The sequence below is a fragment of the Gavialis gangeticus genome, unplaced genomic scaffold (genome assembly GCF_001723915.1).
Source record: "Gavialis gangeticus isolate Ggan-Ray unplaced genomic scaffold, GavGan_comp1, whole genome shotgun sequence".
NCBI classification, from domain to species: domain Eukaryota; kingdom Metazoa; phylum Chordata; order Crocodylia; family Gavialidae; genus Gavialis; species Gavialis gangeticus.
This window is the reverse complement of record NW_017729034.1, coordinates 17943918-17956810: the sequence shown is the minus strand read 5'-3', so window position 1 is coordinate 17956810 and position 12893 is coordinate 17943918. Positions and strand designations below refer to the sequence as shown.

The window sequence follows — 12893 nt, the reverse complement described above, 5'->3', positions numbered from 1 at the left end:
AGAAGGAAGACTTAGACTGGCTACTCCAATTCCCTAACTTTGATACCTAGAAAAACACTGAAGCCTGCCAGAGAACCTATTTCTAAGCACTTAAAGGATAACAAGGTAATAAAGGAACAGCAAACCTGGCTGTCAAAAGAAACACATCCATTCAAGAGAAAGGTGTACATACATTCTAATTATCTGGAACAATTCTACCAGGTTTGTTCTCCTAGTAGAGAAACTCCCCTTACCCAGATCCACTTGTACAGACATTTGAATGCTGAGGCCCTGAAGACTGGAGAGCATGCAGTGCTGACACTATGCAGACATGGAAGGGGGGACCCTGTGCACACATCTCAATGTGCTCTGCAGACTTCCTTAGTCTGCATGGCAACAGATAGCAGGAGGGCATAGAGCAGCCCTGATTGGCTGACCAAGGCTGCCCCTGGTCAGCCTGTTTCCCTGCAGTACAATGTGGGGTGCCCCTGCTGGAGCACCAGAGGACAGGGAGCAACACACTGCCTCTCTGGGACCGGCTGGGAGTGGGTTTGCTAGAGAACTTCTGAGAGAAGCCACAGCATGTACAGACTTTTGGTCTCTCAGGAGACTCTCCCCTGGGAGCGATTTAACCCTGGTTATTTCCAGGTTGTTTCCCCTGGAGCAGACATTTTTACTCTGGGAGAAAAAGCCTGAACATAGTATAACACTCATGGTTTCTCTTAGGAGACCAGCAACTCTCCCAAGAGAAAATGAATGTCTGTGCAAGGTCCAAGCCATGCTGAACTAACCAAATTCCACTATATGCTAAGGTGACAGACTTTGCATCATAACCACTGTTCAACCCCATCCAAAATTTCACTCAGGCAAGGCTTCCAACACTAAACTATGGCAAGATGAGCTCAAAACTGATTGGATGATTACGCTCCAAGACAAGTATGTCAATGTCTAACTGAGAGGAAGCATTGAGAAGTATCCACAGGGCTCTGTCCTGGGTCTGGTACTGCTCATTTTCATTAAATGACTTGGAGAACAGAACTGAATGCACACTTAGTAGTAAATCTGTAGCTGAGACCAAGTAAAACAGGATTAGGATTCCAAAAAACCCTGATAAACTGGAAATAGGTCTGAATTAATAGGATGAAGTTCTGCACTTAAAAATTGGTTTGTGGTGGACAAGCTGAATGTTACACTCTTAGATCAAAAAGTTAACAGCATACTGGGATGCATCACTTCCGTTACTTCCTTAAAACACTTCTGCTGATCCTTCCAATTATTAGCATATGAGGCCTCACCTGCCAGTTCTGGGCACCACACTTCAAGAAAGATTAAGACAAATTAGAAACAGTTCAGCAAGAAACCACCAAAGTGATGAGACACCTGGGAACCATGATTTACAAGAAATGGTTGGAAGAACTAGAGTTATTTAAATCAGAAGAAGAGAAGACTGAGAAGCAATTTGATAAATCTTTGCATACAAAAAGGGTTATTATAGAAGAGGATAGTAATTGATTGTTTGCTGTGTCCATCAGCGACCAGATCAAAAGTAATGGGCTGAAACAACAAGCAGTTGAAAATTATGGATTCTCCAATTCAAAGTAGGAACACACTGGGAAAGACTGCCTGGAAGGGGAGTGGAATTTTTGTTATTGGAAATGTAAGTGCAATTCAGATAGACAATTGGCTGGGATAATTTAGTCAGGGATGACCCTGCCTTAAACAGAGGCTGGACTAGATGGCTTCCTGATAGCTCTTTCAGCCCAATTTTTCCATGATTCCATTAAGATGGCAGGATATACTGCAGCTAGCATCAGCATTGTTTTGTTGGGATCTCTCTGCTACTCCCATCCCAGCCAGTTCTGTAAGTGAGCAGGGCAGAGCTCTGTAATTCAGTTACCTTTCTGCACTTTGGGGATGGCATTGGAGAACTTCTTGAGCTTGGCAATGAAGAACCCATCCATGTTGTGGGTGTGGGGGTAGAAACGCCGTGTAGATTTGAGGGATGGGTGGAAGCGACGGTCCTTGAATCTGGGGTAGAGAGGGGGAAGATAAAGAAGAAAATATGAAAATTTCCTCCCTAGTGAGGAGAGTGTGAGCTGCCGTATCAGAGGCCTGACACGTCACACACCTGCTAAATCCTTCCTGGCCAAAGTCCAAGCCCGTGGGTACCAGACGAACATTGCGTTTCTTCAGGGCGTAATCCACTACCCACTCATTCTCTTCTACCTGCCAGAGACCGACATTGAAGTTTGAGACTGACTGACCAATTCTTAAGTGCTCCCTTAGTGTTGGGGCCAGTCACCTGGAGCCCCAAGGGCACTTACCATGATGGAGCAGGTGCAGTACACAATGTAGCCCCCCGTCTCCGAGGCAGCATTGACTGAATCAATAGCACTGAGGATCAACTCTTTCTGCAGGTGAGCACAGCGCAAGATATCCTTCTCATCCTGAGCGAGACAGATGGGTTAGAATGTGAAAGATGCAGAGCTCACCCCACTCTGCTCCAAATGGACCCATGATAAAAGAGTGAGAAGCACATGGGGGGGAAGCAATGGGACCTGGATTAGTTTCTCAGGCTCTATCCCCTCCCCTGATCCAACAAGGGGAGAGGAAGGAAAGGGACACACGCATGTACATGGTGGGAAGGCAAAAGGAGGGACTCATTCCTCAGATTTATTTTTCTCTGTTCCAAGCATCTTGATGTAGGGGCAAAACAATCCAGAACCACTCCCTTCAGTGAGCCAGTGGGCAAAAGTCTCTCTCAAGATATGAGCAAACATGCACTTTAGTCTATGTAAGAAGGTGGGGGGAGCAGCTGCTGCTATTAGTGTGCACAGCAGGGCTTACAATCTAACCTACATCTGCCCGAGTCTGTAGCCACATAAGTGAACTAAATCATCCCAGCCCTCCCCGCTCTGTGCCCCTTACCCTTGCCACCACCTGCTGCTGATTTTAGCTACCAGCACCAATGGGGAGCCACAAGTTTGGTGGCATGAGGCAGTAGCACAGCTAAAGAGGACCCTTCAGCAAAGAGCAGGGAAGGTTACTCACCTTATTGGTTTTGACAGCAGGGTCCTTTGAGATCACACCTGTGCCACTGCAGGGGGCATCAAGCAAGACTCGATCAAACCCTCCCAGCACCTAAGCACAGAATTAGACATTCTGAGAAGCCCCATCCATGTGAAGCTGAGCTAGAGCAATATGGCACCCAGACAAGACAGGCAGAGCCATTCCATGCTGCCTGGTCCCCCAGCCCACGTGTACGTCTTTCTTACAGCTTGGCCCCATACAGACTGTAGTCAACACGTGTGGTAGGACATGGCCCAGCCAAGCAGAATCCACAGGAGCCTTGCAACTGACAAGATGCGCAGGAGTTTGCTGTGCCTTCATCCTACCTTGGGGAACTGGCGCCCGTCACAGTTGCTCACAACAGTGTTGGTGACACCTAGGCGGTGCAGGTTCCCCACCACACTGCGCAGTCGCTCAGCACTGCTGTCATTGGCCAAGATCACACCCGTGTTCTTCATCAGCTGAGCTGCCAGAGGGCAGAGGTGTCATATCAGGACCCAGACCATCTGTAACACCCTCCATTGCCATGGACCAGAATTCCTTGCCCCCTTCCCCCCACAACATCCTTGCCTGCCTCCCCAATACCCTTCCCTGCAAGAAGTCCCAAAAGGGCCCCCCCCCACCTTCCTTCTGAGCTTCACCACCCTGGTCCCCATACCCATACCCAGCAACCCCTCTCCAATCCGGTACCTATGTAGCTGGTCTTGCCTCCAGGGGCACAGCACATGTCCAGAATGCGCTCATTCTCCTGAGGAGCCAAAGCCATGATGGGGAGGAGGCTAGAAGCTCCCTGCAGCATATAGTGTCCAGCCAAGTACTCCGGGGTGGCACCTAGGGGGCACAATAATAGAGCCATGAGAAACTGAGGAGCTCCTAGTCCACTGGCTCAGCCCTGGGACAGAAGGGAAAGTTTCTCACCAATGGGCACAGAGGAGTCGTAGATAACAAGCCCAGTTTTCGACCACTTCCCCAGGGGGTCAAGATTCACTCCACGATTGATCAAAGCCTGATGGACAAGAACAACAGTGAGACCTCAGTTTCACAATGAGGAGAGGGCAGGGGTTGAAGAGCCACAGAGCTTCACTTACCTGTGCCAGGTCCCGTCGCCGTGTCTTTAGGGTGTTGGTCCGAATGGTCATGGGGCGAGGAACCTCATTGGCTTCCAAGAAGTTGACCAGCTGGGCAAGGGAAGGAAGAGAATGACTGAGAAAGCAACAAAGGCACCCCCATACCCAGGGAAGAGGGGAGGCAAATGGGTGAATACTGGTCACTGTGGAGGAAGGCTGGACAAATCCAGACCCATAACCAGGTCTAGCAAGGCAGGGGCAGGGGAAAAGCACAATACCTCAGGGAGGGGAAAGATCTCCATTAACTTCTCAAGCAAAAAGTCACTGTAGGAGTAGTAAGCAACAAGGTCCCGGTGAAGGAGCACAAGGTATTCTTGCCGTGCACGCCCCTCTTCCCGCTTGTTCCGGAAGTCCTTCAGCACTTCCATGTTGTCCTTGATGCGTTGATGAATGACATGCAGATCAGGTGGCTCAACAGGTGAGAAGAGTCAAGGAATAAGAGCAAAGGCCTGAGCACTGGTTGCAAATGAGCTTTACTGCTCAACTCCTGCCATGCACCAGAGCACCTGCACTGAGGAAGCCTCAGCTGGGGCATCTCCATCAAGCTCTGGGTCTCACACTTCCATGAAGATGCAGGCCAGCTGGACAGAATCCCAATGAGAACAATGGGAATAGTAAGAGATTGAGAAACCATGACTTATAAGGAAAGGATTAAGAAGATGGGTTTATTTAGTCTAAAAGAAAAAAAATTGATGGACAGACACACCCACCCACCCTCATGATGATAGTCATCCAATATGTCAAAGATTACGGAGGACAGCAATTCATTGTTCTCTATGTCTACTTGACAGTGGCCTAGGGGAGGGGGAGGGAGCAGCAAAGTCAGCATGATTCAGTTTGATTACTAAAGTCTGGGAACTACAAAGGTGACACCGCACTGGAATAAGCTGCCTGGGGATGCTGTAGACAAGTGATTCTCAACCATGGTGCCAAAGCACCCCAGGATGCCTTGAGATCCTTTTAAGGTTGCTGGAGTGCCATGCCATGTTCTCTCTGTTAGGTTTGCAAACGTGATTCATAAAATAAAAGCAGAGATTTGAAATAGGATTTCATAAGTGTTAAAAACCTTCTGCCCTGGTTTTGATCTTTCCGAGTTCCTTACCACAGAAGAATTCCTCTATTACTGTTCTGTAGTCAAAACAGTGAAAACAAAGAGCTGGTATGCTCTGAGGGTTGCTTTGAGATTTAAAAAGTTTTTTGCTCTACTGCTGCAGTTACACAGTAGATTTTAAGGACAAGTAAGACAAACACCTGTCAGGGAAAAGCAAGATATACTGATCCCAAGCTAGCGCAGAGTGTTGTGGCTAAACTAATGACCACTTGAGGCCCCTGTCAACCCTGCACTACTAGGATTCTGAGGGTTTCAGCTGTCTAACACACAACTACTTTAATATATGGTGCAACAAATAACTCCTGCTCCATTAAGCTGAAGCATGACCCAACCCAGGCAGAAGTGTTTTGGGTTTCTGTTGTACATTACTGTAGTTTCTCAGGAACACTAAACCAAGAGCATAACACCCATACTTCACAACATGCAGGTCTAAGATTGTATGCTCTTGCTAGATGCAGGTGGCTCACAAGCCACAAACGTAGTAAAAGGAAGGATATTTTCTTTCTGAATCTCCTCACTGCTGGGCAACATGAACTGCTCATCTATATCCACATTGAGCTGCAGGTCCATGTCCTCCTCTTCTTTCTGTCCCAAGCTTGGTCTGCTTCCCTGCTCTTCATCTTCACTGTCATCCTCGCTGAAAAAAAGGGAAAGTGTTCACATGCAAAAGCAAGGCAAACTCAGGAAGCTCCACAGCTCACAGCCCTAGTGAAGTAGTGTGAATAGATGGCCACCACCAACTCCCCTATTGCCACAATCCAGGAGACCCTCCACCGGCTCCCAGCAGCTTGAATCCTCACCTGTCAGATTTGTCCTTTCGGGCAGCTTGTTCAATGGGCAACAGCTGAACATGGAGAGAGAGGGGAGATTAATGAGAACCCATGGGCCCAGTCCCTGCTATTCCCATAACACTCACTCCATTCAGGTGGGTGCACAGATCAGCAGGTAAAGGCAGGAGAAAGTACTGTCAGGAACATTCTCTACTCTTGAGGCTTCCCCCTCAAGGGGATGATGTCTCACCCTTTGTAAGCCCCACAACCACTTCCATCTCCATAGAAACTCAATTGGGCACAAATCCCACACCACTCCCCACTTGGAAAGTCCATCTACTCATTGTGCCACATAGGTCAGAGGCTCCTACCTCCTCTTCCTCAGAGGATGAGGCACCATAATCATCTACTAGCTCATTGCTTCCATTGTCCTCCTCATTCTCCCAAGAGTCCTCATCCCCCTCGCCGTCACTGAGCTCCTTATGCTCCTTTTCTTTCTCCTCAAATTTTGCATGCTTAGCCACAGGAGTCAGCCATCCTGAATTATTATCACTGAAGCCAGGCTGGTGGTGGCGATGGAAACCTTTTTCCTTTAATCCTGTGGGGTCTTTCCTCTTCTGTGGTGATGGCTGCTCAGCAGCTGTGGGCAGAAGACAACTGATGATCAGTAAACAGGTTCAAAACCAATTGTATCGTTCAGTACAGAATGGGATGGAATGCATTCTAATTCCAAGCTGCAGCTGTGCAGGCAAGCTACTTCTCTGTCATTTGGTTTCCTCTGTAAAATGGGGATGACCCTGCTCCATCCCAGAAAACACAAAATAATTAAAAACATTTATTTATTTTACAGCTATACTGATCTGTGCTGATGCTTCTCAGGTGTTTCTGAATGATTCTCATGCTGCAATCCCTCCACTGTCACATTAGAATGTCTTTCACAAGCAGCTCAGTGATGGCCCTCTCATCTCTCTCTCCCCCCCCCTCATAGAGAAGGCTTTTTAAAAACAAAAACAAAAAACCAAAAAAAGGTTGAATCACCCTGTTTTTACTAGCAAAGGCAAATCAAACACCTGCAATGGCAAATGGTGAAATTTGCTACTGTTGCCAGCTCTGAGTCAGACTGCATTTCAGTGCCTGTTGGTTCTGTCCCTGGCACAATATGGACACTGTTGCCAGCCTTGACCATTTTCAAGGGGCACAGGCCAAGCTGTAGAAGTGCTGCTAAGCAGAAGGCCCAAAGCCTGTTTCTGAGTAACCAGCGTGAAGCTTTGCAAACATGACAATTAACTTAGTTATCAAATAAAGGAGACGAAACACAACGTACTTTAAGTAACCCATATATGCTATATCATAGCTTTATCTTGAAGTCGTAATAGTAGCAATTGATGTAACCAAATGTATTAGAAGTTATTTTGCTATAACAGATATATTTTTGTTAAAAATGCTTAGATAAAACAGCTCGTCAGAGATAAAGTAACGTAAAGAAACAGAAACAGCATTCCACAATGGGGAAGAAAAGGAGACAAGAAACCCTCCCTCTTCCCCAAGGATATAAATCCCAAATAACTGACACCTTCCAAGTCCACAAAAATTCTTATTTAGTTCAGTTCTGAAAGTTTCAGCAAAACTAAGACAGTTCAATAAAACCAATCAGAGATCATTTATTAGAATATTAAAGCCAGCCATTTATAAATATTGGGTATGGGCTGTGTGGTGGGTCAGTAGGGGGTGCTCCTCTGCTGAGCCACCCACCTCACTGCACCTGTTCACCTTCAAGTCTCTGAGTGCCTCCCTGGGGGCACCTCACATCCAGGCAACCTCCTTCCTGGAGCACACCCACAAGCCTGGGGGTAACACTGCCACCACTCAAGAGTCTCAGACTGTTAGTGGCAATGTGCCTCTTGAGGTACACAGGCTTTATAGACCTGTAGGGTACTTGACCCACTGCAAAAGCTTGGGGTGCTTCCTCTAGCCTGAAGCACAAAAAGTAGTTTTCTTAGTCTGCTGGACCAAGGGGCAGAAAGGCATTCTCCCAACAAATCCACCACCCTTGGTACAGTGAAGAACTTTATTGGTTACAGATGGGAGGTTTGGGGAAAGTTGGAGGATAGAAGTATTAAAGAATAACTTTAGGGCAAACAGTGGCTAGGCAGCCTTTGATCACATATCCACTTTACAGCAAGCTATATCTAAATACGTTTCAGCAGTCTACTCACTTCAGCATCTTGAGAGAGAGTGCTGCAGATGTTTCAGGATGTCTTCATTATGGATGCTCTGCCCCACCTCCTGGGCAGTCTTAGTTTATATAGACATTTTGACATCACCTTTGGGGGCCCAATGAAGGGCAGCAGTTGTTGGCTGCTAGCCAACCAATTGGAAAAGCATCATCTATGAACAATGCGTGGCCCCAGCAGCTGGGGGGGGGGGGCATGGCAATGCTGGTGGCAGTGTTAAGTGGGGAGCTCCCAGTGGTGGCGGTGAGGTGGGGGAGAGGGGGTGGCAAGCACCAACCAGGGGGTGGCAACCATTTGCAGACGCTGCCAGCAGCAAGGGGGTGGGGAGGTGGGTGAGCAGTGACTGCTTGCAGGCACCGCTGACAGTGTCGGCAGTACCTTTTCATAGGGGGTGCACCCAGCATTGACCCCCTACACGTCACCAATGGCATCACCACTACCCCTACACGTCACCAATGGCATCATCACTACCTGGTGAAGAGAAAGGGGCTACTGGCCTTGCCCCCCCCACCAGGCCACAAGGGGTCTGCTTAGAACAAGACAGGAAAACAGCTCCCCCCACCCCAACCTGGTCCAGGTTACGCAGACAGAGCTGGTTGCTTAGCAACTAGAGTGATAGACAGGTAAGAAGACAATGATAAGAGGAAAAATTAGCAGGAGAGACAGGGAAGAGACTGGGGACTGAAATTCTCCACAGGCTGGAGGGAAATTTGGAGAACTCTGTGAATTCCAAAAGACCTGCTGCCAATCTATGTGCCACCCTCCTCCTGAGTCTCCCCAGGCAGTATAGGTGACAATCTATGTTGTGCTGCTGTGGTTCAGCCAGATAGACCTTGGGATAAATGTTTGTTCTCATGTTTTAAGGTGCAATCAAATAAGAGGTCAGGCTGTAGACCTGTTTCTAAGCCTCTTATTGGTAGCCTACCCAGAAGGTTCTGCAATTTAGGTACCATGACCCACTAACATAAATGCAAGTTCTATATCCTCCTCATTAACCGATTCTTGGATCTAGCAAGAATTTCCCTCTCCAACCTGCAGAGCTAGTTTCTAAAACCTATTCCATTTGTATCAGCTGAATGATACTGGACATTAAACACCATGAAATTAATCACCAAAAATTGCCAATTTGAGGCTGTGTTGTATAGAGAGCCAGTTCTGAAGCAACATGCTCACAATACCCAGGGCTAATCAAGATGAATTTAAGGGCTAATTCTATCAAATTAAATTTGATTCAAAGTTGACACGATAACAGACTTCTCAACACAATACAAAGTGTACATTTAAATTCCAGCTATTGCAGCTGCCCATAATAGCACAGACAGGGTTAAAATGTCATCTCCATAAAGGGAATGGATTTTTTTTTAATTAAAAAAACCCCAAACAGGAAAACCTTATTAAGCAATGTACTTGACTTGAATTGTGCGCTTACCTGGACAATACATGTTAATTGCAGAACACATTGCCAGTGCAGTATTATTGCCTAATGATCATGTAACAAACACTGGCTATCTGCATATCAGTTAAATACATGATCAGTTAAATACATGCATCACATGGCATCTTTCAGAATCACTGTCTATTTTGTAACTAATCATACTTTAACTGGCCTGAAAACAGTAAAGGGGAAGCAACTGTTTAAGGGCTATTCTTAGAAGCACTGAGAACAGGGGTTCATTAGCCTCACAGCATTGATCTCTCCTCATTTTTAAACCTTCTAATTGCTGTTCGAAAACTGACCATTATAAGCCCCCCCCCCAAAAAGCTGGTCAGTTCTGGGGATGCCAATACCATGGTACTGACACGAGTGTACTTAACAAGCACTGTTTATACATTATTTTGCATTTGTTTACTGAGATGAGAGTGCATAGGTGAGACCAAGCAAAAGCCAAGACAGAGACAAAGCTACCTCCATCAGAATCCTTTTTTAATATAAAAACTGACCGGACTTGTCTGCTAATAAACAGCTAAAAGACAAAAGCAAAAACACTTAATAAAACTGAAATAAAAGTTTCCTTGTATTTTTGTTCTGCTACCTCCAATTAACTCTCTTGCAGGGTGGTGGAAAGGGAACGGCAAGGGAGAAAGGGCCAGTGATGCTCTTTCCCATAATTCCTGTGATCCCTCAACCTGTGCCATCTTTGCCCAAGAAGAAACTGGACTGGTGTAGCTTGGCATAAGTGAATTGCCTTATTTTCCCCAGTCACAAGGGCTATATATCCATGAATAGTGTACAGTGTTGTCTGGCACCCCACTGTGCACCTTCAAAGCTTTTCCAGCTACCTCAGACAGAATACCTGACAAAATTCAGCAAGGAAAGTACAATCCCCAAGCTCTACTAGACTCTCTGCTCTCCCCCTCAGAGCTGAGGATTGAAGGACAGAAGATGCCCAATAAAACACCCCAAGAAACATCACAATCAAGGATGTCAGAACACATCCAATCCTCTGTGGAGAAGATCCAGGTTATTTAATCACTCCTCCCTTCATCCCAAATCATGTCTTCTCACCTCCTGCCTTCTTCACCAGAAGCAGATCCTTCTCAGTTTGGAGTTTTCCTGGCCTTGTTCGTCTCTTTGCAGCTCTAAAGAAACAGCAGAAAAAAAAAAGACCACATTAATTAAGCAGATAGACTCCTTTCTACCGGAGCTCCCAACACATTTCTCTGACCCTTCATCTCAGTCTGGCGTGGGGCTTCCAGACTTGGATCGCTACCCTGGAAGTCACAAAGGTTTTAGTCTCTTCTGGGGAAGAGACTTACTGGCCTGTGCACTCACCTCTTTCGCCCGTGACTGGATAATTTTTTCTTAAAGTTGTCATCTGCTAGAGAAAAAAAAAACAACAAACAAATTAAGAATCTAGTAATGGAAAAAGGCCAAACAATAGGTCTGCATTCCACTTCAGACGGGTGGACGGGGATGTCAAAACAGATGGGCTTACCTAGTGGGAGAAATTTGGCTAACTCTACTTCTGCCCCCTTTTGTTTACGGGCTTTGCGTCCTGGGCCACGTTTCTCCTTCCGTGTTGGATCAAGTTTGCGCCCCATTGTGCTGCTGCTCCTCTGTGGAATAAGGCAAAGGAAAGTAAAGTAACATGCCCATAAGTACTCAAGGTGTTAGGCAGCTCTCAACCTCCTTGCGAGGTCTCCAGCCATTCTGTGGATAACACACTCTACCCACCTCTATCCTGGCTCTAGGACAGAGGGAGGCAAGATCCAGCCCACCAAAGGAGTTTATCCAGCCAATGGCAGGTCCCTCTGAACTGCCTGGCTCAGGCATAGGGTCAGTCTGGGCTGCGGAGTGTGTGGCTGGACTGGGCTTCCTAGCAGCCCCTGTGGTGGCAGCTCACTCTCCCCACCTGCTCTGGCCAGTCCACTCCACTCTACTCCACTCCACTCCACTCCACACCCACTGCTAGGGGTGCTGTACAGAGTGGAGTCTCCATGGAGACTGGCTCAGGATCCCTGTAGGGTCCCTGCATCTGTCCTGCACTTGGCCAGGAAAGATGTGATGCAGCTGCAGGCAGGGAGCAGAATCTGGAGTAGGATGAGGGCAGGGGCCTGAGAGACAGTTGCAATCTGTCTCCCTGCATGTCCCTGCCACAGAACCAGCATCCATCACAGGGAACAGATTCTGGTTCTGCCCCAGGCCCTGGACCCAGCCAGTCATGCTCCTGGACACCACACCCTGCACACCCACGGCCCCATCCCATCTGCCCAGCTGAGTGCACCCTGCCTGTGGGGTCCTGGGCCAGTATCCATGGACAGTGTGTGTGTAACACACCAACCTGGGGCTGCATGGGACCGATTGCCTTGCCCCCCCGCTTGCCAGTCTCCATAGAGAGAGACAGTGTGTGTGTCAGCACCCGCGGCCCGCAACAGCTCAGGAGAAACTTTTTAAGGGACCTCCAGCCCAATAGCCACCCTCCCCTGCTATAGGACAGCAACTCCCAAGCGGGTAAAGCCGTGAGCCAGGGTACCATGAAGGCAGGGCGGCTGGAGCCCGCTCTGGGATCTCGAAGCTCCGAACCTCCTGCCGGCCGCCCCCCACCAGCCGAGCCAGGCCCCACACTCACCAGCGACCGCACGTGGAGGCCTCCAAGCTACGTCCCTTCCTCTGCGCAAACTCAGAACGCTCAGATAATCCCTCACCCTCGGATTGGCTAAGCTCTTGCCTTCTTCCTTTCCCCTCTGATTGGTCAGGCTTCCTCCTCTCTGATTGGCCAGTCTTCCTCCCGGCGCCCATTCAGGGCAGAGAAACGCGAAGCTTCCCGCCCCGTCTACAGCAGTTTAAGTGACTCCAGTTGCAGGTGAGTAACCTCCCGCGCCCCGCCCCGGAGCTGATGTCACTGCCGCTGCCAGCGGCGCCGGCTGAAGGCCGAGCACGTGGAAGTGACTGAGGCCGCGGGCTTCGAGGCACGACCCGCGGACCTGTCCCGGGACACCCGGGGTTAATTGAAAGCGTCCCAGGGCCGCCTAGCGGGGCGCTTGCCAAGGCGTGATGGGAGCAGGGAGTGTGAGGGACGGGGAAGGGAGGCAGGAGTCCCACTCTTCCTGCCAGCAGCTGCTTGAGGGGACCTAAGGTGCTTCCGAGCCTCTACAGTAGTGC

At 48.4% G+C, this 12893-nt stretch overlaps 1 protein-coding gene across 1 annotated transcript in view; it reads right to left on the bottom strand.

The window, feature by feature from the left end:
• The window catches only part of NOP2 (NOP2 nucleolar protein), a 13350-nt gene extending 917 nt beyond the window's left edge, over nucleotides 1-12433 (bottom strand). Inside the window, exons 1-16 of the mRNA XM_019527206.1 lie at nucleotides 12361-12433; nucleotides 11227-11347; nucleotides 11064-11109; nucleotides 10797-10870; nucleotides 6428-6696; nucleotides 6087-6130; nucleotides 5784-5923; nucleotides 4394-4593; nucleotides 4137-4226; nucleotides 3967-4054; nucleotides 3739-3879; nucleotides 3375-3514; nucleotides 3031-3120; nucleotides 2304-2426; nucleotides 2108-2205; nucleotides 1877-2007 (exon numbers count right to left, since the gene is read on the bottom strand). Coding sequence (XP_019382751.1) covers nucleotides 1877-2007; nucleotides 2108-2205; nucleotides 2304-2426; nucleotides 3031-3120; nucleotides 3375-3514; nucleotides 3739-3879; nucleotides 3967-4054; nucleotides 4137-4226; nucleotides 4394-4593; nucleotides 5784-5923; nucleotides 6087-6130; nucleotides 6428-6696; nucleotides 10797-10870; nucleotides 11064-11109; nucleotides 11227-11332 — 1780 coding nt within the window. The 5' untranslated portion in view covers nucleotides 11333-11347; nucleotides 12361-12433. The remainder of the gene's footprint in view (nucleotides 1-1876; nucleotides 2008-2107; nucleotides 2206-2303; nucleotides 2427-3030; nucleotides 3121-3374; nucleotides 3515-3738; nucleotides 3880-3966; nucleotides 4055-4136; nucleotides 4227-4393; nucleotides 4594-5783; nucleotides 5924-6086; nucleotides 6131-6427; nucleotides 6697-10796; nucleotides 10871-11063; nucleotides 11110-11226; nucleotides 11348-12360) is intronic.
• Nucleotides 12434-12893: the final 460 nt, after the last annotated feature.